The 25792-nt window shown below is 37.4% G+C and overlaps 4 protein-coding genes across 9 annotated transcripts; 3 read left to right on the forward strand and 1 right to left on the reverse strand.

Moving 5' to 3' along the window:
• Positions 1-908: 908 nt before the first annotated feature.
• On the forward strand, positions 909-2877 carry LOC105265448 (uncharacterized; the record flags this gene model as incomplete). The annotated part of the gene is given in 1 exon segment (XM_011302920.1): positions 909-2877. A coding segment is annotated over 1 exon segment (1887 nt).
• Positions 2878-3033: 156 nt separating this feature from the next.
• Positions 3034-5287, forward strand: LOC105265394 (uncharacterized). The gene is made up of 5 exons (XM_011302853.1): positions 3034-3362; positions 3433-3584; positions 3694-4662; positions 4747-4864; positions 4940-5287. The coding sequence occupies exons 1-5, from the start codon at positions 3234-3236 to the stop codon at positions 5075-5077; spliced, it is 1506 nt and encodes a 501-aa protein (XP_011301155.1). The 5' UTR covers positions 3034-3233; the 3' UTR covers positions 5078-5287.
• Positions 5288-5378: 91 nt separating this feature from the next.
• Positions 5379-11955, reverse strand: LOC105265395 (Leucine-rich repeat activity-regulated protein at synapses). 5 transcript variants are annotated; one of them, XM_011302855.1, is made up of 3 exons: positions 11689-11955; positions 7593-7831; positions 5379-6419 (listed from the first exon to the last, which is right to left on the reverse strand). In XM_011302855.1, the coding sequence occupies exons 2-3, from the start codon at positions 7818-7820 to the stop codon at positions 5568-5570; spliced, it is 1080 nt and encodes a 359-aa protein (XP_011301157.1). In that variant the 5' UTR covers positions 7821-7831; positions 11689-11955; the 3' UTR covers positions 5379-5567. The 5 variants fall into 5 exon arrangements, with proteins under 5 accessions (XP_011301157.1, XP_011301156.1, XP_011301160.1 ...); XM_011302854.1 differs by lacking the exon at positions 11689-11955 and adding an exon at positions 11445-11469; XM_011302858.1 differs by lacking the exon at positions 11689-11955 and adding an exon at positions 9334-9400.
• A 2450-nt stretch (positions 11956-14405) lies between these two features.
• LOC105265396 (interleukin-1 receptor accessory protein-like 1-B) lies at positions 14406-25177 on the forward strand. 2 transcript variants are annotated; one of them, XM_011302859.1, is made up of 7 exons: positions 14406-15113; positions 21503-21696; positions 21766-21979; positions 22738-22871; positions 23035-23199; positions 23300-23437; positions 23862-25177. In XM_011302859.1, the coding sequence occupies exons 1-7, from the start codon at positions 14869-14871 to the stop codon at positions 24311-24313; spliced, it is 1542 nt and encodes a 513-aa protein (XP_011301161.1). In that variant the 5' UTR covers positions 14406-14868; the 3' UTR covers positions 24314-25177. The 2 variants fall into 2 exon arrangements, with proteins under 2 accessions (XP_011301161.1, XP_011301162.1); XM_011302860.1 differs by having other exon boundaries at positions 21503-21684.
• The last annotated feature ends 615 nt before the right edge of the window (positions 25178-25792 follow it).

Genomic DNA, 25792 nt, shown 5'->3' on the forward strand with positions numbered 1-25792 from the left:
TGTCGCGAAGCTGGTCTTCTTCACAAATGGTATTCTGACATGACATATTCGCAGAGATCCGAGCACACGAACACGGAAGAAGATGTGCATGTGGAAGAAGAACAAGTACGGACATTACGAGGACAACTTATTGCAGTTATTGTATTCGGCCATTCACTTGCTACTCTCACATTCATCGGGGAATTCGTATTCCATCGGTTCAAAATCAAGCCAAATTTTCTCTGATGCAGATATTAAAAATTCCACTCACTTTTTATAATCGAAGCAAAAGTGACTGTTATTGGTTATTTGATTTAAAAATTTCCCGAATTAAAAAGAAATACAATGCACATATTTTTACCATCGATGGTATTCTCATGAGATTTTTTCTCGAAGCGGAATTTTAAAAAAATAAACGGGTAACATTCGGTCGCATTAACGCTGAAAAAATGAACGTTTGTTTATTCTTTTGCAGGAGAGGTAGCAATTCTATCGATTTGGAAAATCGACAAATAATTTCGTCTTAGGTCACCGTAGGCATTAGCTTCCGACTGTTCCACAGAACAATTTTACTATTTTCAAATTAAATAATTCCCTCAGGATAACAATAAGTCCTCATCAATGCGACTTAAAAAACCGTTCGCCTCTCAACGCTGACGATTATCACACCATTAAAAGCCAATAAATAATTAAATTCTTCGTAATTCTTAAATAATCCCTGAGTACCAGCGATAACCGAACGTAATGATCGAATTACCGATGAGTGGAAGGAAATTGTCACTGTAGAAATGAATATTTCGCAGGAAAAATTAAAATCTATTGATTTGAGACGAGTAAAAAATAATTTTCCCTGAGGCACGTCGTTTCCGTACTAGTGGTATCATTGACAAACAGACCAGTCAAGTGTATAACACTTTTCTCGTACTCACCGAATGATTCTTTTCGTGAAATTTTAATTGAAATCTCGTTCTGTGAATTCTCATCAGCACCAATCGTATTTCGAGATTCATAATGGTTACTAAAATCAGGCTGCTGGTGTTCCTTGTCGTCACAATTCTGTCAGATCAACTTCAGAGTCAGCCGGAAGTCGACTGGTTTGAGAGTTTATCTAGATTTCCTATACATACAGCTTTGATAATGCGTTGCCATGGAACAGGGGATTCTGAAATCTTGAAGGATAAATTATTGGCAAAAATTATGAAGACTTTGCCAAGTGTGACACTCCACGTGGATCATCCCACCATTCTGCTGACAGACTTGGATGTTGGTGGCATATCAAAGTTGTCAACATCTCTCCTCTTCATTTATGATATTGAATATTCAGGGGATAATCAGAAAATATATGAAGTGATTGACTCCATCCAAAAATTGGCAGACTTCTCTGTAAACTGCTATCTCCTCATCATACTGAGGACATCATCAAATTTCAATGGAGACATGGAAAATATTCTGCGACACGCGTGGCATCACGCAATCATGCACATCGCAATTGTTGAAATTCGTCATGCCTCTAATTTAAATGTCTCTACAAAAATAATTGCAGATTCACCGAAATCTCTGGAATTGACTGGAGCCATCACCAAAATTTCCAAGGGCAATCCAGACCGAGTGATAATCCACCAGTTTAATCCGTTCATGAAAAAATTTTATCACATCCAGTTCTCAACTGAAGAAGTGCTGTTCCCAAATTTTGCTAAAAATATGTACGGGCTTGCGCTGAAAATAATTATCGTTAATCAACCACCATTTGCTTCGGTCATATGGAATAATGTTGGTGACATGGTGAAAATGTCAGGACCAAATATTATTCTCATGCAGACAATTATTGAAAAAATTAATGCCACTCCTGTTATTCTACCGAAACAAAAGCTTAGTAAGATATGGCGAAACGAATTCACGGTTGAAGATATAATCAAGGAAAGTTTCAATTGGGATTTGACTGCTCATTTGTGCATTCATTATACTGAACAAATAATTGAAGAATCTGTGAGAACGCATAATATCATAATTCATGAACTGGCAATATTAATGCCAAGGAAATTGACGATAAACAAAAAAATCCTCATGGATGCCCTTGAAAGTAGTGTTCTTGCCATGATTATAATAATTGTCGTTGGGCTTGCAGTGAAACTTTTGAAGTTCGATCAAAGATATTGGAATTTACTGACTATCTTCCGCTGGATATTCTCAATAGCGGTGCAACATCAGCCATCAAAAAATTACGAGCGAATCCTTTTTTTCGTTGTCATCGTGCTAGGATTCACATATGCCAACAATATTTACGCTTCTTTGACAGATCTGGGCGTTGATCCGCTGGTGGAAAATACATATGAAACCCTAGAAGATGTTGATGCCTCAGGTTTGATACCAGTTATACGGAATCCAGTATTCAGGAAAACATTTGAAAATGCCACTGATACCAAATTGAATTTGAAAAAGAGAAGTCTCATAGTAATGGATAATACAAATTGTCCAGAAATGGCTGTGAGGCATCGTAATGTTTCCTGTATTCTCTTCAGGAATGAAGCTAAGTACTACAAGCATCGGACTCGCACCCAAAGTGGACAATTTCAACTGAAATTAGCGAAACCAATTTTTTGGTCGCACAATGCAGCTTTCCTCTTCCGTCAGAGTTTACCTGGAAAAAAAAATATCAATGAAATTATTGAAAGGTGTCGCGAAGCTGGTCTTCTTCACAAATGGTATTCTGACATGACATATTCGCAGAGATCCGAGCACACGAACACGAAAGAACATGTGCATGTGGAAGAAGAACAAGTACGGACATTACGAGGACAACTTATTACAGTTATTGTATTCGGCCATTCACTTGCTACTCTCACATTCATTGTGGAAATCGTATTTCATCGGTTCAAAACCAAGCGAAATTTTCGCTGATGCAGATCTTAAAAATTTTTCTTATAATTGAATCAAATGTGGCTGTTTAATTTATTCTAAAATTTCCCGAAATAAAGACAAGTACAATTTATAATTCGAATTAATTTTGATTTACTTACTCAATGAGACAATTACTGCCACCTACTTGGAGCTGTAGTACTCCCCTGGAGGCGTGAAGAACAATGAATTGTGCAGTATCTTCTTTACCGACTTCCTGAATCATTCAAAATCTCTCTTCACCGGCTCCAGAAGAATTTCACACGTTCGCCGGCATTTGAGTGTTTAGGCCGGGGTGAAAAAAAAAATTGTAAACAGTCCGCATAAAACCACGATAGGACAAAGGTGAAACCTCAACAATGAGTCCACGGGTCAGCAAAAATATGTTGTTCAATGCACATATTTTCACCATAAATGGTTCTCCCATGAGATTTTATCTGGAAGGATACGACGAGTCTCAGTGTCATCAGATTTCAAAGATTATCGAGGTAAATATGAACTTCGAGGTTCATTAGTGGTTCGCTTTAATTATTTTCTTTGTGTGATTCATTTGATTAGGCACATGGAGGGAAATTCTCGTTCCCCGACACCAACACCATCATTTTCTCAGAACCTGGCCGATACACACACACTAATCGTCGTAAATTCCACATTAAATGTCTGCGAGACAGTATTGTAGACAATAAGCTACAAGATATTAATAAATATTCGTAAGTCATCATATCACCAATCTTGGGATAATAAACAATTAAAAATTGGTCCATTCCCGATTTTCAATGTTTTATTATATCTAAATAAATGTCTTCTTCCGATATTTAGACTGCCCTGGAGAATAAATCAGAGCCGGAAAAACTCTTCGTCAAAAGATACACTGAGCAAATCGGGAATCGGTGAGACGTCCTTGAAGAAATCCTCTCATTCCACTGAATTAAAAAGGAAAGTCAACAATTATTCACTCCCAGAACCGTACATTCTCATTGAAGATTGTCTCACGACTCATCCAGCCACCAAACAGCAGAGACTCAGCAGTTCATGTGTAACTGGATCACAGGGGAGTAAAAAAGATAGCGAACAATCGAGGGTAATATCAAGTTTCAAAGATGACGTGAGTCCCTCGTGTGTTCCACCCAAAACAGCTGACAAATCATCTTCAACTGCTGTTAAGCCCCCAAAATCACAAGCGAAACGTCCCCTAAATTTTCGATCTTGTGGCCTTTCTCGACGTTCAAAATCTCTTCTGGAAGCCCCACCGCTTGAATCGAACGATAAAAAACGAATTCCAGAGGATTTGCCATTAGCTCAATTGCGGAAAGCAGAGAGTGTGGAAATTATTGCAGAAATGGAGAAACAGTCACCGGCTGAAGTGATTTTGATAAGTGATTCAGAGGATTGTTGCAATGAAAACACAGGGGAAAAAAAATCTGAAAGCCAGAACTCTCGATCGACATCGGCGCCGTTGGCGGATAGTGAAATCGACGGGCAAAATTCAACTTTGAACTTTGAGCTTCCAAATTCGTATGCTGTTTGGTCCAAGGCTGGACCACCAGGACCCCCTCATCTCAGTGATGGTGAGGGACAGAGAAAGAGCGCAGAAATTTTGGACACCAGGAAAATCAAAAAGGAGAAGGATTCTGAGGGACCGAGGACTAGGGGGCGGACACGCTTTCGATACGATGAGTGCAACACTTCTGACTCAGATGAATCAGATGTGAGAAAGACCAGAAGCAAGACGAAGGGGAGAAAGAATTCTTATGAATGGGATAGAAGTTACAGTTCCAAAAACTCGGGGTGGGTCAATTTAATTTAAAAATTCTTCTCAATTTTTCACCAGAAATCTCACCGAAGTATTTTATCCCCACCTTTTTGCCGCAGGAGGAGAATCAAGTACACCAAGGAAGACAATCAAAAGATGATTCGGTATTTGATTGACAATGACTTGATTAATAAATCCACTTCACTCCACGTCTGGATTAAATTTTCAATCAAGAAGGTAAAGATTAATGAATGAATTGGATAAAATTGTATCATTGAAATACTCATTTTATCGAAAATATTCTGTTATCAGATTCTCAGAAATTCAACTCCGAGCGCAAAGTCTCTGCAGAGACACTTTGAAGACCAGGTGATCTTCAATTTTGAAAAATACACTGACGATCCAATTGCCATAGAGGCATTTAAAAAAATCAGAGATAATTTAATTTAATTCATTCCCTGATAAAACGACAAGAAACATTACCATTGGAGTAAAATAATTCTGAGGTATCATTCCGTACAAAAAATTGTTTTGTGCAATAAGACTTTTTATTTGATTGAAGGTATCAGTGATACAAATGATTTGAAACAGAAGATTATAACGAGAAAAATCCTTAAATTTTAGTTTAGAAAATCCACATTAATATTTTCTATCAGTTTTTCGAGATACTCAAAGAAAACTTATAATTATTTTAAGTTCCAGTAAATTAAGTTAATGTAACTTATCGACGTAAAAAAATATCACATTTAAGTTTGTTCTGAAACTGTATATTTGGACCAGAGTATCGGTTTTATAAGAATAAATGAAACTTGGATAATACATCGACTCTATTCCTAATTATTAAACACTGAAATTATATTTCACTTGTGGATTTTAAAAAATGGCAAATAAGTGATAAAAGAATATATAAACATTTGTAAAACACTGGTGCAATCACACTTCACGCATCATCCTGTCGATTCTTATCATTAAGTAATTCAGTATTAGCATGATTAACGGCTAATTGTCCTTTTTCATTATTCTTCTTAAGAATTTTCTTACGTCTATTGCGTCTATGGATGTAGTAGAATGAAATAAATAATACAACGAGAAAAACTGATACACTAGACCCAACGAGGATCCAGGTTGATCGAGCCTTTGCCAATTCTTCACTAGTTTTTAAAACATATTTACAACTATCGAATAATTTGACGGTATCATTAGAGGTGATTGGATTATCAGGACGATAAGTACATCTTTTACGATCAGTCGTGCATTGAAGTTTATCTGGATACAATTTAATATTTCTAATTGCAATCCACTCACTGAGGGCATGGCAACTGCAGTCATCCAGGATTAAGGGATTGTTCGTGATGTCCAGACTCTCGAGGGAGCAGAAGATGGCAACGTCATCAGGTTTCAGTTGTCTGATTGAATTTCCAGACATATTCAAGTACTTAAGCCGTGGCAGAATACCCAAATGTGGCAGTGAAGTTAATTGATTCCCCGATAAATCTAGTAATTCTAAATTCGAATTCTCAGCAAGACCAGTGGGTCTTACAGACTCATCTCTGATTCTGTTCGCTGCTAGGTAGAACCGTTTTAAACTTGGAAGGCTGAATATACTATTAGGAAATTCGCCGATACCATTTGTATTGAGATTTATAACTTGTATGTTTGTTAGTTGTGAGAAGGCACCTTCCTCGATGGTCTGGATGAAGTTGTCCATCAGGTAGAGAAAGGAGAGACTCGTGTACGGAGCCAGAGTCTTGTTGTTTAGGTCTCGCATTCGATTCACTGAAAAATCCAATATCTGGAAGAGAACGGGGAAATTTATTAAATTCTCTTGGCTATTCTCATTCACCTTTTGTTCGTTTCGAACGCTCAGAATTTTATGAATATCTTGGAAATGAGGGGCTGAGGGATTGAAAGAGAAGGGAAGATGGGGTCAAGACATTCCTGATAGAAAATGCGGGCAATGAACTCTTATTCTTCACGGAAATTGCTGACATACGGAGTAGTTGCGGTTTATGCAGAATCCTTGATTTTTTTTTTCTAGATGGGTGCATTATTTTCAGGGAAAATTTTTTGTCTCGATAATAAGGTTTCATACCCTTTGTGTTATCAGCTCCAGAGATTTCAACGATTCACAAAGGTCTTTCTTCCCGCTCTTTCAAGTTCAAGGAAATTTCGTTCAATTACAGTCTGCCTTTTATATTTTTAAAATTATTTTCGTGATAAAAAAACGTTCCGCCGTTGGAGAAAGATAATAAATAAAAATAAAATGGAGTTGAGCCTCGTCCTCCACTCCGGAAATATTAAAAAGCTTTGTTTCAGTAAATATGTTCATATATATTCATAAAAATCATTAAACATTCATTCTTCCAGAATGCGGAGAGAATTATTTTGTTCAAATGATGAGAAGCTACTGGAGAATTCACTGCCTCGAAAATAAATCGCTGGTTTATCAACATAAAAAATACCACTCGTACCAGAAAAATGTAGTTAGCCTAGTTGTTAAACATTATGTATTATTATTCCATGAAAAATGCATCGCAGGTGATTCACAGCATCCGTAATTTTCCTCACTTTCTACTAATGCACCACTGGCAAATGAATCTCCTGTGGTTCTCGAGATAATTGGATTCCCACCATGCGTCTCATTTTTCACGTGATTTCGCCTGATTTAAATTCATAGTTGAACTCCGAATACTTCTCCTAGGGAACATGAAAGTGGGTGGAGTGGATAATTGAAAGACTGGAGAAAATTTCACCGGTAAACATTTAAAATGAGGCTGTCTTGTTAGATACAAACTCTCCGAGCATCACCATTTTTTTCTCTTTGTTTGCTCACGGAAATTGTTATTCATCTTCCTCAGGAATTAATGAAGGCAGAAGCGAGTACCGTGCTACAAGTTCACCCAAGAATTTCAGATGAAAATCTTCAGTAAAACGTTTTAACATCTCAGCAACTTCAAAGTTATACCTCAATGTCCGTCCGTAGATTCTTGGGGAATTCATTGAGATTCAATTCTGCGCACTTGGCCTGAAGCATCCCCGATATTTTGCTGTACTGACATCTCCTTGGCTTTGGATCACGATCTGATAGCAGGAGTCCACCCGTTTGGTATCCAAGTGCTAGGAGCTCCCCAGGTACCGTTAAAGACAGGCCCATCCATACCAGGAGAAATTCAACCACCACATGGGCATTCATTACTGCTGCATCTGAAATTTCACGTGAAATTATTCATTGACACAGTGAGGATTAATAATTGAGGCGACATGAATAAGAAAAGCGGTAGGAATGGGAAGAAAATAGAAGAGGACAGTTAAAAATGGGTGTAATGAAAAAAAAATGAGATGAGTAGCACTCGGTGGGGTTGAGCTTTGATGGGAGAACCTTGAGGCCACTCTCGGCTCTTCAGCTTCAAAAATAGGACTTATCGTTTAAACCTCAGCCCAGTACTCCCGAAGTCAACTGACCTCATATTCTTTTTCTTCGACATTTTATTCATAGTTTCCTCACAAATTAAACTGACGTATTCATCCGTGCATTAATGATTATTCACTCTCAGGGTGATTTAACCACTTCTGCACAGATGAGATTTCCCTCTGGTTCCTAAACAGGAACAGTGCTATTAGTGGAGCACATGAAAATCTTAAGTAATCCCGCACGAATCGATGGGATGTGATTATATATTTAGGACTTTTTCAAGATTCTGTGCTCTAGAAATAATGTACATTCAGTAATAACCGACTTCGAAATTATAGGAAAGTTAAATCACCTCCATGATGTACTTTTATTTAACTTTATTTAGCTCGTAATTAATTTTAGTTAGTAATTATCTTTTACTGCAGGCACTTGTGGTCCTTTTAATTGATGAGAGTTAATATACGGTTTGATGAAATTTGCAGAAGTTATTTAATAAATCGTCAATAAATATTGGCCAATTAAAATTTCAAGGCTCCACTCTCTCGAAGCTGTAACTCAGTTATTTGTTTAGGGTGAAACGACTTGTGCCATCGAGTTGTCAACAGCTCTCAAAAGTTCGTAATAAAATATCGAACGAACCGATCGTCCAGATGAAGTCCTTCAATCTTTCATTATCCTGAAACTTTTCATTCGCATCCGTTTTTCAAGAACAAACTTCGATGCCATAGAATTCAAAAAGTCTCATCATAAATCTCGTTTTATTTTTTAAAATGAAAATAGATCCAACGGGAGTCTCCATACGATACGAATCAGAGTAGTTCATTAATTTCGTCAAAACACCCATCACGAGATTGAAAATCCCCAGAGATGTTTATTTTTCCTGTTGCTCATCAACGCCCAGGAAGAAAGATCTCTCCAAGAAACTTGATTTGTGAAGTGCAAAAAGTGTAAACATCCTCCAAACTCCAATCCCCCCACGATTTATCGAGATGACCTACTGAATCTTGGAGAATCTCTCATCGACCCAGTTAACGATTTTTTCCCCACTCCTCATCCTAATCATTTAATCACCAACGCCTCCCCCCACTGTTCCACATTAAAAGTCCCACCTTTTTCACCCTCTAACGATTTTTCGTATTCTCTCGGCTCTTTTTTTTTTTAATAACACCCGTAGGCGTAACTACACACGCGAGGTACCTCTGGATGTTGGACTATTGGAGAATTCTAAAATGCGCTATTTCGGGATAGACTACCAAGACCGCGAAACCACTTAATTTATTCAACACTTTCTCACTCGATTTTTACTCATCAGATCTCTGACATTTTCTTACTGCGACGCAAACGGGACTCCTAGGGGAAAAAGAAAAACTTATCACCCTGGGTTCCGTTAAAATGTCAGTCGTTATCGGGATAACGAGATCTAACGATAAGATATACATCCGCCTCGTCGATAAGACAGGTAAAATTAAAGAGGCGAGATCGGTATAAAAATTTAAAAAAAACCGCAATTATCTGGAATTAGGGTTGAAATCTAGGGCCACACCGAAAAGTGAGTTCTATCACAAGTTGAGAATTGGGGTCGATCGTTACGCCAATGGAGTCATGGAAATTTCCGGCTTCCCGAAGGGAAAACGTCTATTTTCCTTCATTACCTCCAAGAAAGCCAATTAAAGGACTTTTTCTCAACCTCCAAGAGTTCGCAGAACTCGGCCAACTCAAAACTGAAATAGAGAATTGATAAAAAAAATGTTTAACGATTCTAGTCCACTCACCGATTTTCCACGAGTTACCAGGAAATATTTTCATTAATGACGGGCAAATTATGATGAGTAATGGATACGTTGAAAATTGAAATTTGTGGATGAAATGCTGACGCGAAGAGAAATGCCTGACGGGTGTGTTTCTCACTCCGAAAACCGTCGGAAATAAACGTGGAAACGTTCAAATATTATTACAACCACGATTTATAGAGTCCACACGTCCATCTAGAACGGCTCGAAGAGTTTTGGTGGTTGACGTAGCGTGTAAACCATATTGTGATCCAGGATGGAAACAATGCACGCGTTTGATTAATATCAACACACGTATCCTTTAGTTCCACCCCCTGCACACCTGTCCGCACCATGTGAATTATAAAAGTGACGATAAACAATAAAAAATCAATAATTTTTTGATGCTACACTGAGAAAAATGTAGTAAGCCTATTTGTTCTGCGCAAATAATTGTTTTTATTAAATCGGATTTAGTGGGAAAATGAAAGACGAAAATTTAAAATAAAATATCCACAGGGCGAGCGATAAAAAAAATTACACTTGAATTTTCAGCTGAAATTCAAATCGGTCTGTGAGTGGAATTAAAAAACAATTAATAGTACAGAACGTGACAACAGCCACTTGTTCACTTGAAGAAGAAAAATATTCTCCGAGTTAATTACCTGCTGCTAACTAAATACATTGAAATATTTACATCGAAATGTGTGGACTCTCTTGTAGTTGGTAAATTTACTTGGGAAGATTAATGATTTTTCTGGGTGAACTGCGTAAAAATTACACTGAAAAAGGCAAATGAAAAAACATGAGAAATACGAATTTCGTAGTTTTTAAAAGGTAATGAAAAATTCAGCTTCTAATTAAAATCGAACGTAATATCATTCTCCCCAGGTGATATTGTGACTGGAATTCCGGAGGATTTCCAAGTTTTTTCTCCTATTGACTTAATAAAGGGATCGAGTTTCCTCCCCTCGTGGTTGCGGGGGAAGAACTCATTTTTTTTTATCATTTCTTCCATTCCACTCGACTCTTCCAAAAGAGAGAAGAAAAACTAATACGTGGGTAATGATATAATCCTAAGAATTCCACCTAGACAATTAAACCTAAATAATTTAGAAATTTCCCGGAATTCCACGTCACATCCCAAAAATTATTCATTCAATAAATTTCTTATTATCATTATTATTTATTCCATCGATTTCATCTTCAGAATTTCTCCCATACCAAAGGGTAAATATTTATCCCAAAACAAAAAAAATTATGTCCCATTGAATCTCTTGGGCATTGTAATCCTCGAATTAAATAACAAGATCATATGTTCAATTTTCTCTGGTGTAAATGACAACAGACGTGGAAATCCCCTGAGTTTATTAAAATCCCGACTTAATCTCTCGCAGATATTTTTACTCCCCCATGTGGATACCGAATCGTTAATAACGACTCAAGACTCTCCGAAGGTAATACAAATAAATAAATATTCTCAGCTGCAATGAAAACGCTAACGGATGAAAACCCTAGAGCTGAAATATTGCGTCACCAAATGTATACACTGCTAAAATAACTCGTAATTCATAAGTGGCCTTTCCTCGTGTGAAATAGGAAATGGCAGGTACAAACTTCAATTACCTACACTCACATGTGTACATTACGCGGATTTTGTTTGGATGTTTGCCGGGGCCACGTGGGTTGAATCTCCATCACTCCCAAACGAAAGAAAATAATTAAACAATCTCTACCTGAAAATTCCCCGAATTCCCCAAAAAAAAACCCCCAGACCCAAACGCATTCCCAAAAAAATCCCCTGCACCCTCAACAAAAACAGTTGAAAAACCAAAAATTGAATAACAACAACTGATCACTCAACGTCTGTTCATATTTACCTCATGAAATCTGTTGTAAAAACGATAAAGTTCAGTGAAAAACCATTAAAAAATGGAAACGAGAATAACTGTGGGAGTAAAAATATTCCGGCGGTTCACATTCCATTGTTCACATATCGCAGAAAGTGTTTCAAAGGGTGTGAATGAGTGAAATAGCTGCACAATAACAGTTACCGATAAGACTATTTGTTAAATAAATGTAATGAGCGGTAAAAGAGCGAAGTACACGATGCGGCGTCTGAGTAAGTACTGAAGAGACGGAGAAAAACGAGAGACTGAGAGACCGTAAGAGAGAGATATCTATTCTTGCGAGACGTGTCGAGGAGAGGGAGGTTGCACTACCTCGTGTTCTACCTCGGGTATGGCCTGTGGATATTTCGTATCCCCCTAGGTTTTCTCCCTCATAACCCCCTAGCCTGGTCACCAACACATGAGAGGGGTTGCATTGAAAAAGGGGCAGTCCACCTGGTTTCCCCCCACGTTCATGTCCCCTTTGTTCCAGGACTTCTACGTCTCTGCTTTCTGCCCGAGAGGATTTCTTCCTGTCGCTCATAAAAAAAAACAACTTCAGGGTAAAACTTGGGTTCTTCGATGGACACGTTAATGTCTACTAGGGCTTCGTGGATTCGTCAACATCGTGGAATCCCTGAAGAAGTGCAGGAGAGGATGGAATTAATAAGGGGAAATTCATTTAATTCTGGAGATTCAAGAATTTTTTTTCAAAATCATGAACAATGAGATCTCTGCAATAATTCCTTTGACTTTTTGCGGTAATTGAACATTTTTAATAATGTAATTACAATATTGGAAGATTACTGATTGAAAATTGAAATTCACCTCATGTTTTAAACGTGATTTTTCATTTCACGAAATTTCATTGCGCCGAAATTGATTAGTAAAAATAGAAAAATATTTTTGCAGGCATTATAGTACGTAAATTGTTGAATGAGAATTCAAATCAATTTTTGCTATTATGGAATGAGCAATCGCTGAGAATTTAATGATAGTTCGATGACGCATCGGCCTTAGGAAAAAATTCATTCTGAAGGATGATTGTTGTGGCAATGGATGTATCGCACGTGCCTAATCTACGGATTTTTTTCTCATTATCTTCAGCTACCGTTGTTGCTCAGTTTTCGTCTTCTCCGAAGGCAACCAAGCTGAGGGTATCGTATGGTGACCTCGATGACCTTTCCAGTAATATTCTCCTTTATGGATCGAATAACCGAGATATCGAGTGAAAGGAATATCGACAATTTTTTGTTACGCATTTGTGGAGAAAACTCAATTGTGGAATGAACTTCAATTGTACTGATGACGACGCAAATCCATTTTTTTGGATCGATTCGGTATTTCTGGTGCAAGGTTTGTGGTATAATTGTGGCTGTAGGGATCAATAATTTTTGTTGGCCGTCATTTCACCTGGGAAGAGGATATTTTTTTCTTAATGAAAATATCTCATCGTGTTGATGGTAAAGAATGCTAGATGAAAGATGTGTTAGAAATCCAAACGATATTTTAACGGAAGCTTCAGGGATTTAAGTGCAGAAAAATATTCTGTTATTCAATATTTTTTTGAAAATATCCTTCAGAATATTTCGGAGTGCATACGAAAGTTGTGTAACAATTTATATTGCAGTCGTCTACATAATTGAACGGATAGCTTCACAAAACTTTACCCGGAAAGACTATTATCAGTTCAGTCTAATCTCAACTCCGTAAATCCTATACTCGGGTAGTCACAGTGACTTTTCATTTTTAAAAGAGATGATCTTAAACATGTCTTGAACCCATTCACCTACAGCGAGGAAGCAAATGGTTAATCCGATCTTTCTTGGAATAAAAAACGAGCGATGAATACCGGTCACAAGTATTTCTATTTTCTAATCAGAAAATCTCTCGGCGATCGCAAGTGCGACTCATAATACCTTGAGTTAGAAAAAATGCGAATAAAAAGGATAAAAAAAAAATTGCTTGACGAAGCGCATAATGTTCCACTGGGGTAACCGATTGCACTCTAGTCATGAATAAAGGCCATGATGATGATGTTACCTCCTTTCCACTTATTCGTATCACGTGTAATACCGGGAAGGTAATCGTCCATGAATGTGATATAATTACGCGCCATTCAAATTATTTTTTATTTTTATCCTTCATTTTTTTTCCCGACGATATATCGGCATCTCGGGAATCATTTTTATCCATTAACAATAAATCACTTGCGAAGTCGTAATTTAGGATAAGTGAATATTTTTTTTTGATGTTCGTTTTCGGCGAATATCTCGGAATCGATGGAAGATAGCGAATTTTTTCATTGAAATTTTTTACGCGAAAAAATGAAAGCTACAAAAAAGGTATCTATTAAAATCTCGATATCTTCCCTTGATTCCAAGATATTCGCCAAAAACTGGTCGTGAAAAAATTTTGATTATTCATTAAATTTGCTAATTTAATATCCAAGTCATTTTGACGTTTTGACATTTTGATATTTTGACGTTTTTGCACATATCCTCATGTTTATTTGAAAAATGGAATAATGTGAAGTACAGAGTTCGTCTGAGTTCACCGAGAGTAATAATTATAATTACCCGAGTACCGGCAGAGAATCCCGTGATCAATTAAAAATATTTCCGCCAGATGGGGCTATTGGGGGGGCGGTAGGGGGTTGAAGAATTCCGAGAAATGCCGCATGGAATTAGTTCGTCGAGGATCGCCGGTACACGAGCATTGACGAGTACAAACACGAATCAGACAAGTTGAAACACGCTACCGGCGACCGGTCATTCAATCCACTGATTCAGTCGTCCATCGACACTCACACCGTAAGATCCTCTTAATCCACATCTTGCCATTGCCAATAATTGCCATCTGTTTCTAAACAGATATTTGCCCCAAATCGTGTGTCTGTTCCCACTATTCAATTCATAAATTGCCACCACCAACCTGTGACAATCTCCCCAAAATCTTGAGCAAAAAATTCATTCTGCTACCGGTGCAATAGGTTAAGGTGAATTCAAATAAAAAATTGATAAATCCAGTGTTTGAATAAAAAATATGTGAAGTGATTTCAATTCGTTGGAGGAGGAGAATTCTGATAACCCGATTATCGGAGAGTGACTGAGTATGTGAAAGTGATTTTTATTTGGCGAATACAATAGGGAATTCTTTGTTGAGAGAAAGATGGGATTGTTGAGGGATATGGGTTTGCTGATGATTATTTTTGTGATGAGGGGATTTTGGATTGTCGCTGGGGGACCACCTCCTGCTCGTGATAATGAACTTGAGGAATATTGTTCTGCACATAAATTTGACAATCTTCCTGGGGGTCTGAGGTTTACCAAAGAAGTTGTCACGACTGAGTACGCGAATGTTGGATCATTCAAAGCAATTCACTGTTGTCTCAGGGGATATCGCAGCATTGAATGGTGAGTTGTGATTTTCTTCTCATTTTTTTTTTTCATGTAATTGGAGAGGCTTGAAAAAGTGTTGGCTCAATGTCTTCTCCTCGTATTATTATCTCCTTTACAACGCGTTTTCCTCGGTTTAGAGTGACTCACTGGGCAATACCAGTTACCTGACGCAATTTCTTTGAATTTTTTATTCCCCGTTTGAATTTATCGAATTTAATCATCCTCACTGCCTCCCAGTTGTCCTGAGAATTTTTTAATTAGATCAACTTCAACCCATGAAACCGTCAATTTGCTGAATGCATTTATCTGCAAGACCGACAAAATTTATCGTCAAAGAAAAAAAAGACTGATAAATCCGTTCTGGGTAAAGTGAGTTCCGAGGATTCATGAAAGGGTCACTTAAAATTCATTAACGATAAGCTCGTGATATTATCCCGTTTGACAAGTGACTCGATTTTTCGGTGAAAATAAAAATCAGTCAAGACTGGAGGTGCCAATAAATTCTATTCGACTTGAGTCACTTGAATCACTAGGTTGCACTTTCTTCCATGAAGTGTAAAATCGGCTTTGGGCGGTTATAGCAAGATTAAATATTTACGGATTAAACTGTTACGTGGAAAATGGTATCGATGAGGGTATAAGTAGTTTCCACGAATTTCACCCTCAGGTAAGTTTTTCTTTTTTAGCCGCATAAAATGAAAAGGATATACCGAGTGTCTCTCGGTCTTTTGACAATGGAAATGAAATAAATTCTGGGTGAAATGCGTGAATGTCAGTGGGGGGTTTAAATTTTTCCCAGACGAGAAAGGCAAATGTTGGAGAGAGACGGAAGGATTGAGATGAGAATAATGAGAGGTATGAGGTATCCAGGCAAAATTCACCGGAACAAAGCATGCGCTCACTTTTTCACCCACTCATTTACTCTCTTTATTTATCTTCAACATATTTTCATATTTCCATCTTTTTTCATTGGTCAGTTTGTCTTGGTATACGTTGCCCGTCTTGTATGTCTACTTGGAACAACCTGGGGAAACGACTCGACGAGGATTCCATTATACTCTGGACAAACGAACCAATCGCCAGTCCATTATTTGCCAAGAGTCCCTTTACTTCTCTGTCCCTCCAGGTGCAAAAGGTATACAACCAGTGTCTCGTGCTGCATACAACCCAACCAACGACTTATTTTTCCTCCCTCGAGCATTGTACAATAAAACTGTGACCGGGTGTTCAAAGAGAGCCTTCGACTTCGAGGTTTTTGACTAAAGGACACCTGTTACACTTGGAGAAAAATATTCCTCCCAAGAGCACGATACCGGATATCTTCTTCGCACTCTCATCAGAAGGACCTTTTTTTTCAAATTCTGTCGTCAAGTCGTCCAGTGGAATGAGTAATTTTTTTTTCACGATCCTTGCCGATTTCTCGAAATCGATGGAAAATCATGATATTTCATCCATCCCTTTTCCATCTCTTTTCCATTTCTTTTCCATTTCTTTTCCATCTCTTTTCCATCTCTTTTCCATCCCTTGGAGCGAATAAAAAAGGATATGAGGATAAAAAAGGAAATTCTGTAATGCAATTTTTTTCAGCGAGTTTTCAACAATGTTAGAGCATTTATGTGGATGTATGTGTTTAGGGAAAGAGTAGGGTTTTTTTTCCAGTGAATGGATTGGGACTGGTATATTGTCACGAGGGCCACCATTATAGGTAATGATACTTGGCGTGTCTGTCGGCGTGTGTACAAGGAACAGAGAAAACGTCAGGGATTCGCACACTTACTATGAGGACATAACAGGTCGGGTTTGTCGTCCGAGACAGCCGTCCACCGGCCTCTCGTCACTCCGAAAATAACGGTGGGACAATAATCACTTCGTAGAAACTTTGTTTTCCCGTGTTTCTCGCGCAGAGACAACTTTACGCCTTTTTTTTTGCCTTTTTTTGCCTTTTTTTTCTGCTCGTTCCCTATGTTACTTTTTTTTTTTGCAACAACTGAAACTGATGCACGCCAATTTTTAATTCAGTTGTTTTTTTTTGGGGAGGATGTACTGTTGCTGATTTTTTTGCTGGCATTGTTGACGAATCCTCGGTGCAAGGCTTTAGGTTTAGGTTTAGGTGGAGGGACTGATGGTTTTTTAGTTGGAGGAATAATTGGCAATTGTTGTTTCAGGATCTATTGACGTTTTTATTGAACTTTTTACCGTTTTGGTTAGCTCTCATGAAATTTTGGGTTGGGAGGAATTAATTGCAGTTGGGAAATATGATCGATTGTTTAAGGTGAAATGTTTTCCAGTTTTCAATAAATGTTGGCGTTTTCCTGGATTTCTGCCAACGACTTGTTGGACTGACGGGAAAAATGTAACGCTTTGGTGTTTTATCACTTTTTAGTGGTTCATAAAGTTTGGTTAAATTTATGTAAATGTTTCTCGGAGTTTTCTCAGAATTGTGGACATTCCAGAAAAATTTTGGAAACACCGAGAGTAATTATTGTACAATGACGAAACATCGTGAATCACTCAATAATAATAAAACGTAAAAATGTTAATTCTCTGCAAAAATATTCGTTACTCCCGGATTTTTTTTAAATAAAACAATTTAATCGGTAATTCTTCAATAGTTCGGTCTAGAATTCTGATATTTTTAGTGTCATTTTGAAGCATAAAATTCATGCCTGTGGAATGATGAAACGTCCATTAAATTCCACTCCATGAGTACAGGAATTGCTGACTATTGAAGACCCCATTTTTCCACCGTTCCTCCAACTGAAATAAATCAGTTACACCACTCCATACCGAATAATAAATTCGGGGAATCCCACAATTCCCTCTCAATCCCGATAATTCCAAGATTCAGCTTTTTCCCCGAGCAATGATTTCCTTCCAATTATGAATTTAAATCGTTCACCAATTTCCTCATACGCTGAATATCGCGGTGAATGGAGTACGTGGTATAGATGGACAATGAGTCATAATTCCAAGATGATGTAACTGATACTTTTTCATGATGTTGTGAAGAAGAAAGACCGAATTTGTCCCGCGTAATACAACGTGGAAACAAAAGGAATGGAGTAAGAATGAGACACGTGTAAACGCTGAAATATTTTTCGGTCGTTTGTATATGACTGGTGGTTTTATCTCAAGATTTAGTGTCTACCACAGAATCAAATGCTCCTTTGGTTTGGTTGGGTCTCTCTCAGGGGTTTAACCGGTCTCTGGTTGAGTTTTTGTCGTGATACCGAGGAGAGATCTCAGTTCTTTTGGGTGGCTTTTGTCTCATTTATTTCCCGCGCTGTCTCAATCTTTATCATTCCAGCGATGACTGGAATTTATTTTATTCTTTGGTATAAATAAAAGTAAATAGAGGGGTAAAATAACAGGATAAAATGAAAGAGTGAAATAATAATGGCGGAATTCATGAAGAAAGGGAGACCGGAATTGCGTTTCCTGTGGAGGGAGGGGTTGAGGTAAATGCACTAGGGCTTTGTCTTCTCACATGATCATGGTTAAGACATTTCCGCTTGATGGATTCGCATTACATACCAAATCAACACGTCAAAATCACCGGGGAATTTTTACCTGTCGTTTTGATGGTTCAATATTTTTTAGCCCTGGAGATATCGGTTGGATGAATATGACTTGGTGTATACCTTCCGTTGGGAAATTCTTTCTTTTCTCCTGCTCTCGTATTTGCATAAACCTCATTCGGAATTCATGATCATTTCTAGTGCCATTGACGACAGAAATCGTCAATTGAGAAGAATCACTTGTCGGTTGAGAAATTGCAACATTTCTCCATTGGCATTTGTCATTTGCAGAATTTATCGCATTCGCCATTTTTTATTTGAATATCTTACGTTTTTGGTAAATAATTCAATATCATCGGATTTTTTTTTATTATTATCGGGCGTTTTAAAATTATTATTATCGGGGTTTTAATATTCAGGAGTGATGGGAAATTTTATCGCGCAGAAAGTTTCTCCCTTCATTCCAATCTCGATAAATCTCGCTGAGCGTTGAATGAACTTTTCCGCTTTGTTTTTTATTTTCACTGCAAAATCGATTGCGATAGCCCAATGCTCGCTTGCGTGTCAAATTTCTGAGAATTCCCGGGGTAAATCGTATTCCTATCTGACCCACATCTGTCTATTAATTTCTACCATGCACCATCAATTTTCATGACTTCCAAAAGAATAAATTTATAAATGACTCTTCCCTGACTACAACGTGATCCCCACCCTCACCAAAAAATCCTTTTTTGTACCTCGTATCGAAATTACCATTTTCAGCACACGTGTGTAAAGTGCCATTTTTCATTTTTTTTTTTCATTACAAATTTCTGAGTTACGTGTGATAAAATATTTTTAAAATTGTATTTAATATACCGTTCTTCCATTTTACGGGAGAATATCGTAATATCCTTTCCGCACTTGTTACGAAATATCCCATTACGCCACTGACGCCCAATGACATAAAATATTATACAAAACCCGTGCATTATGTCTTTCGACACGTGGAATCGTAAAACTCGTTATTTCTCGAGTCCCGTGAATAATTCTTTACGCACTTGTTGCGTAATATGCGAATATTGCATCGGTGAAAAATGGAAAATAACGGGCGAATCGCTCGGTATTCTTCACCCAGAATGCAATAGAATCATTTTGTGAGAATGATACTCGAGCTGAGGGATATTGAAGTACCTATTTCACGTACCTCGATGACGGTAGCGAATGTAATGAGGAATGGCGCGCGTACACACGCAATGAGCGATTTCCGAGAAGTCCGTAATAGGCGGCTGCGTCGGTGCGAGAAAGTACGAAATACCTCTGCAACGGTTGCTAACGAGTAAAAAAATGTTAAGATCTATATAAACATAAATGGAATCAGCCACCAAGCCATTTTTTATTTCTATTGTGTAAAAATAAATAACAATGGAGTTAATTTTTTTTAATCGCACTGAAAAAAAAAATATCCCTTTTGACTTCACCCCGTTCCATTAACTTCTCCCATTTTTCAGTCTCTTCCTCTTCTTCATCTTCTTCCTTTCATTTCAGTCGTTGTGTTTTTTTTTTTTTTTTTGATGTTTTGTTCTTTCTTTTGGAGGGGGTGAGCAGACCCAGACGCAAATTAGCGAAGCCACTCGGGATAACATCAGGAAGAGAACTCGTTCTCGGTTTAAAGAAAGAGGAGAAGAAAATTAAATAAAGATCGATGTAACGAAGCTTTAAAACACATCCCAACGAGTGCATAAAAGAGCGCACGCGCGAAACAAAAGTTTAACTTGTCTTCTTCTGGGTATTCTCACGGGGGCACAGCTGGGGGGATACCAATTATCCCTTTTCCAGAAGACAATTATTGCGTCGCTTTTGAGCCGACGAGCAATTGCACCGAGACTTACTCTTGCACAATTGTCGCTGCAAGAATCCTCTCGACAGTTTTTATTTTTTTTTTACTGTTCATGCCATGTATTTATTGTTATTCAGGTTCATTTTTTTTTTTGTGAAATTCTTGGCCATCGTTGCTAATAAAGGGAAATAAAAGTAAGAAAATTGGTGGAAGTTTGAGAGTCTTCCAGGAATTGCCGAAAATAATTGATGAGCGAGGCACATGGTTGTGTACAATGTGTGAGATATTCTCACACATGGGGAACACGAAGACGGACTCGAGTGGACGAACGCCCCGTGTGATCCATTTCGAACGAGGGCGAGGGCAATCTTCCACTTTTCTCTTCGTAGAATCGTTTTAGAAAATAAAAATAATGAAGAATCTACCATTGGTCTAGGAGTATCCCTTCATCAATTTTTATTTTGTATTTTCAATGCACGCATCGCTGTGTACACGCAATGTGTCGTACAAGTACATCTTGGTGTATGGAGTTTATTATTAGTATGATTTCTTTCGTGGAATTCACTCAACTCTTTTTCTCCGTGGTTTAACCGCTTTTGCGACCACCGGCAAAAAGGGTTCAATTCAATTATTCGTTTTATGATTCGCTAATGATGTGATGAGTGTCGAATTATTCCGATAATCTGTCCTCAACCGTTTTTTTTTTTCAAGTCATTCGTTAGACACTCGTGGAATTATCTTATTGTGTTGTCATTGGCGGGAAATGAAAAGCTTTCCAGGAAAAAAAAATACTTATCCTAGTTTCTTACTTGGAAAAATTCAGGTAATAACTTCCATGAATTGGCGGTTTATTCAAAATTGAATTGCTTTTTATATTGATTTTTTACGACGAGTCAACACGAAAAAATGAATTTTCTTGAATTTTTAAAATCAAAAATGGGACATACAGCAGTTTCGAATGGCGCAATTTTTTTGACTGAATTTCGGATGGCAAAAATAATTGAACAAAACTAAAAATAATATATGAATGTGTAATTAAAGGTTTTGATTATTTGTTTGATCTCCAGGTATAAAGATGACAGAGCATATCCGTGGCCAGGGGCAGTCAGCCACTTTATTCTGTACCCAGAGAGTGCCAATCAGACGATCTACACACAAGAGGCAAGACCCTCTGACGCCGGTAGATACTCCTGCAAAGCTCGAAACGACACAAACACACTCATTGGTGATATTAGCCTGGAGATAGTGGGTGAGTCTCGAGGTAAAACAAAAATAAATAAACCGAGTCATTATTCATATCATTATCTATGTTTTATTCAATGGTTTTCAGGTGAAGACACTAGTGGTTACACAGGTAAACCTTTGGTGAGTTACAAACCAGTATCACAGCTGGTGTCCCTTGGAGGTGCTGCTAGGCTATTTTGCGAGGCTTATCTCGGTAAAGTCGATTTACCAGACGCAAGGAACTCGGTTACCTGGACAAAAGCTGGTAGTAATGCCACTGTTCCCAGTCAGGGAAGGGTTTCACAGCATCGAGTCACGAGGTAATTTTTTTCAATCATTCAAATAACGGTTTTTACTCGGAGTCAATCAATTGCGGGTGGATATCAATAAAATTAATGAATATTCGGTAAAAAATTGAGAGTCAAAAGGTTTTTCCTGTAATCGAATAATTAGGGAAGACATTTTATTTATTTTCATATTTTTTTTGCAATTGTTCGTGGAATTTTGAGAATTGCAACATCAACCTGCCAATTTCTCTCGTAAAATTACGATGGAAATTAAAAAAGGGTCTTGCGGTGAACCACGGCTATCCTTTTTATTTTTTTTCAACGAATCAAAAAGTTGTGGAAGAGCAGGACAGGTGAAAATTGCAATAGATGGCAATGGTGGTACGTTAGAGAGTCTGAGACACGTCGACAAGAAGTTGGGAATCTTTCATCGGTCGGAGCCCGCACCGTCATTACTCTAATGATACCTTTCCGCCGTTCTTCTTCCGTTCGTCCAATGGTTTTCCTCTCCCTTCATTCCTTACCCATAGGACTCGACCATCGCAAATTATGGATGTCTCGATGGCAATTCAATGGCCATTTCGTGCACCAAAAAAAAAAGCAATTCTCAAATTTATTTATATGTATAACCGAATGATCCGTGATATGTCAATTTCAATTCAATATTATCAATTTCACTGATCACTTTCTGGATATATCAAAATGTCGACTCAATTTTTTCATTCGTACAAAAAACAAATGCTCGAAATAATGCAATTTTAATTTATAATTGTCGTTTTTTTTTTGTTTAGGGAAGACGAGCAAATTATTGGATCGTACTTGGAGATAACAGCTACAACACTAGAAGATTATGGCCAGTACGAATGCAGAGTCAGCAATGGTGCTGACGAGGAGATGACGCTATCAGCTCACATTTATCTTCATGGTAATTGAGAGTCTCTTCGTTCACTATCTCCAATTCAAAGAACTCTAGGAGAATTGAAAAAAAAATAACAGCTTTTAGTGTTGTTAGAACGTGTCATTTGATATTCAATGATACAAATGATAGTGAATAATTATTGTAATTTTTCGGTTTTTTGGTTTTGCAGATGAGCGATACGCTGTTGGATTGAGAAATGGATCGTGGAGGAAGGCCATGATGCTTGGTGTTGTCGTTTTTGTTCTTGTTGTATCGATGATCGCTTCTTACATCAGATGTTGGCTGCCGTTGGCCGTTCTCTGGCGCAACAGGTTTTCACGCCTTGAAGAAAATGGTAAAAATGCCGATATATCTTCACATTGTTGTAAATTAATCCGAGAGAATTCTGTTTTTAATGGATTTTTTCATTCCTTCATTTTTTTTTTGTCTTTCAGATGGTAAAAATTGCGATGCTCTAGTGTGCTATCACGAGAAAGATGCATTCATTGCGTTGGGGGCACTAGTCGCTACTTTGGAGAATAAATACCACTTCAAGTGCACGACACTCGAGCTTTCGCATTTGAATCGCAACTGTGAGTATTTGTCTCATCAATGAATCGTTTTCATTCGAACTTGTAGGGAAGATTAACTAAAAATAGGGGGAATTCACCAGTTATTTCTATAATAACTTCAACCTAGTGACCCGATTTACGTATCAAAACAATGAATGCAATGTGCATTCCATTCGGAAATAATGTGCATTCTTCATGCTCGCTTATCCAATTTTTCAATGATTTCACGAGAAAATTGATCGTAACGCGGTAGTAGTTGAAAATTAAAGTACATGAATGACATGAATAAATCGAGAGCTACACAAAAGGTCAATAAATATTTTGTTACGTGTCCGAGACTCAGGGATATGCGAGAAGAATTCATCCTTCAGTTGAATTACTACGAAAGACGTAGAAACCTCTTTACCAAATTAATTTTCAATTTATTTATTTTATTGACTCACAGGGAATATGGAAATAGCTCCACACGCAGCATCCGCTCGTCGAGTGATAATTCTTCTGAGTCCAAGCTCGATACCGCAGCCCTGGACAGAGGGCAATTTGAGTTTGGTCCTCAAACAAATAAGTCAACTCCCTTTGAAGTCAATCGTCGTATCTCTCAGTGATCTTCCAAATATTACGACATTCGCTAAAACCGGAAGTTGTGTGGATGCAGCAAGCGATGGAATTGTTCTCGATAAGATGACAATACTCAGATGGCACGAGAAGGAGAGGGAAAACTCGAGTGACACCAAGTTCTGGTACAGATTAAGGCTTCTTTTACCCGTAGTCAGACCATTGACGAAAAAATCTGATGAGTCGAGGTGTCAGAGTGTCGCTATGATCATCCAGTCAAATGGGACAAATACACTTCAGATGAAGAGCCGATCCCAAGGGAGCTTCGAGGTTCTCGTTTAGAATTAGTATTATCTCCTGTTTATATCGAGTAACTTGTGATATAAGAATCATAATGTCTCTGTACGTTAAACGTTCAGATTATTCAATTCATCAATTTCTCTCAATTATCAATTTGTCAATTAATAATTGAGTGGGTAATTGCTAATCAACATTCCTCATTTAATTTACTTCGTTTATATTACATATTTTGTACATATACGTGACTGGGTACGTAAGTTCTGTTTAGTAGCAGACCGTCTATGGTTTTTCTTCTTTTTTTTTTCATATTTAATTTATTCAGCTAGGTGATATTTTTATGGTAAGGAACTATTTCAAATTAACTGTATGCAATGATGGACGGTTTCATTTTTTAGTTCTATTGAGGAGTGCAATAAGATGAAGTGTTACATTTTTTTTTACAAGGTTTTTTTACGGAGATGGTGAACATATTCTTGAGTCTATTGGTCGGGCATTGAAAATATCAATGGGAGAAATTTATCTCATTGACGAGTCAATTATCGATATCATTTCGGAGAAAAAAACATTATTTGCTCTTGAGGTGATAGGAATTCATTGAATTGCGGTGATAATGAATCACAAATTTTCGTCGAGGAAAATATATCAGTCACAGAGAATTGTGTAGTACAGTGAATCGTCATAATCTTGCAATTTTTGTTAATTGTTCGTTAACCTTGGATGAAGTGATTTCATGGGGAAATGCCAGGTGATATTTGTCGTGCGTCATTGCTCCACGAAAATCATCTCTTGGCATTTGTCTCTCACGTATTAGCAATGGAATGGTAGTACGTGATACTTTTTTTAAAATAATTCTTAAAAAATGTAAAAAATTCGGTTCTAGAATTTTCTAACTGAAATTTATTCTTATTTCACTTCATTACAAATTCAAATTTTCTAGCGCTTTCGTATAACTTTTATTTTCTGTTGATAAATCTGCAGATATATTTTTTTTTTTTTCAAACTCAGTATTACATTGCGTACGTACGATTAGTACCTTCGAGTGCATTATGCATATTGAAAATATTTTTCTAACTAGCGCCAAGTGTCAAACTCACGAATATGATTACAGGAAGACTAAAAAATTTTACCTGTCATTTATATCGACGATATCCTGAGGTATTGTTTCAATTGCATTATTTTGTTTTGTAATTAGAGTCGAGTGGGTTATCAGTGGAACGAGTTTTACGTTAAAAATTCTAACGAACGAGTATTATAACGGCATATGCGTATTTGTATCTTACTTGAGGGAGAATTTTTTGTTATTTGTATAGGATTCTCAGGCACTTGTACTCCAGGCGAAAAAAGAATCCTCATTATTTCGTCATTCATTTTGTGTTTGCCGATTGTTTATAATGATTTTCTCATTTTTTATGATGTTCAGAATAAAATTTCATGTTTTTTATACAATCCTTTTTTTATTCATTTTTACCTCCAAAATAATTTCTCGCCCAAAATAATTTGAAAAAAAAAATTGGTTGAATT

The sequence above is a fragment of the Fopius arisanus genome, unplaced genomic scaffold, assembly GCF_000806365.1.
Source record: "Fopius arisanus strain USDA-PBARC FA_bdor unplaced genomic scaffold, ASM80636v1 scaffold00029, whole genome shotgun sequence".
NCBI lineage: Eukaryota > Metazoa > Arthropoda > Insecta > Hymenoptera > Braconidae > Fopius > Fopius arisanus.

Coding starts and splice junctions, on each gene's coding strand:
- LOC105265396 (XM_011302859.1), top strand. CDS start 14,869: ATGGGATTGTTGAGGGATATGGGTTTGCTGATGATTATTTTTGTGATG. Junction 15,114..21,502: donor GGATATCGCAGCATTGAATG/GTGAGTTGTGAT, acceptor TTTGATCTCCAG/GTATAAAGATGACAGAGCAT. Junction 22,872..23,034: donor AGCTCACATTTATCTTCATG/GTAATTGAGAGT, acceptor TTGGTTTTGCAG/ATGAGCGATACGCTGTTGGA.
- LOC105265394 (XM_011302853.1), top strand. CDS start 3,234: ATGAGTCCACGGGTCAGCAAAAATATGTTGTTCAATGCACATATTTTC. Junction 3,363..3,432: donor AGATTTCAAAGATTATCGAG/GTAAATATGAAC, acceptor TCATTTGATTAG/GCACATGGAGGGAAATTCTC. Junction 4,663..4,746: donor TACAGTTCCAAAAACTCGGG/GTGGGTCAATTT, acceptor TTTTTGCCGCAG/GAGGAGAATCAAGTACACCA.
- LOC105265395 (XM_011302854.1), bottom strand. Junction 6,420..7,592: donor ATCTACGGACGGACATTGAG/GTATAACTTTGA, acceptor GTTCTCTTCCAG/ATATTGGATTTTTCAGTGAA.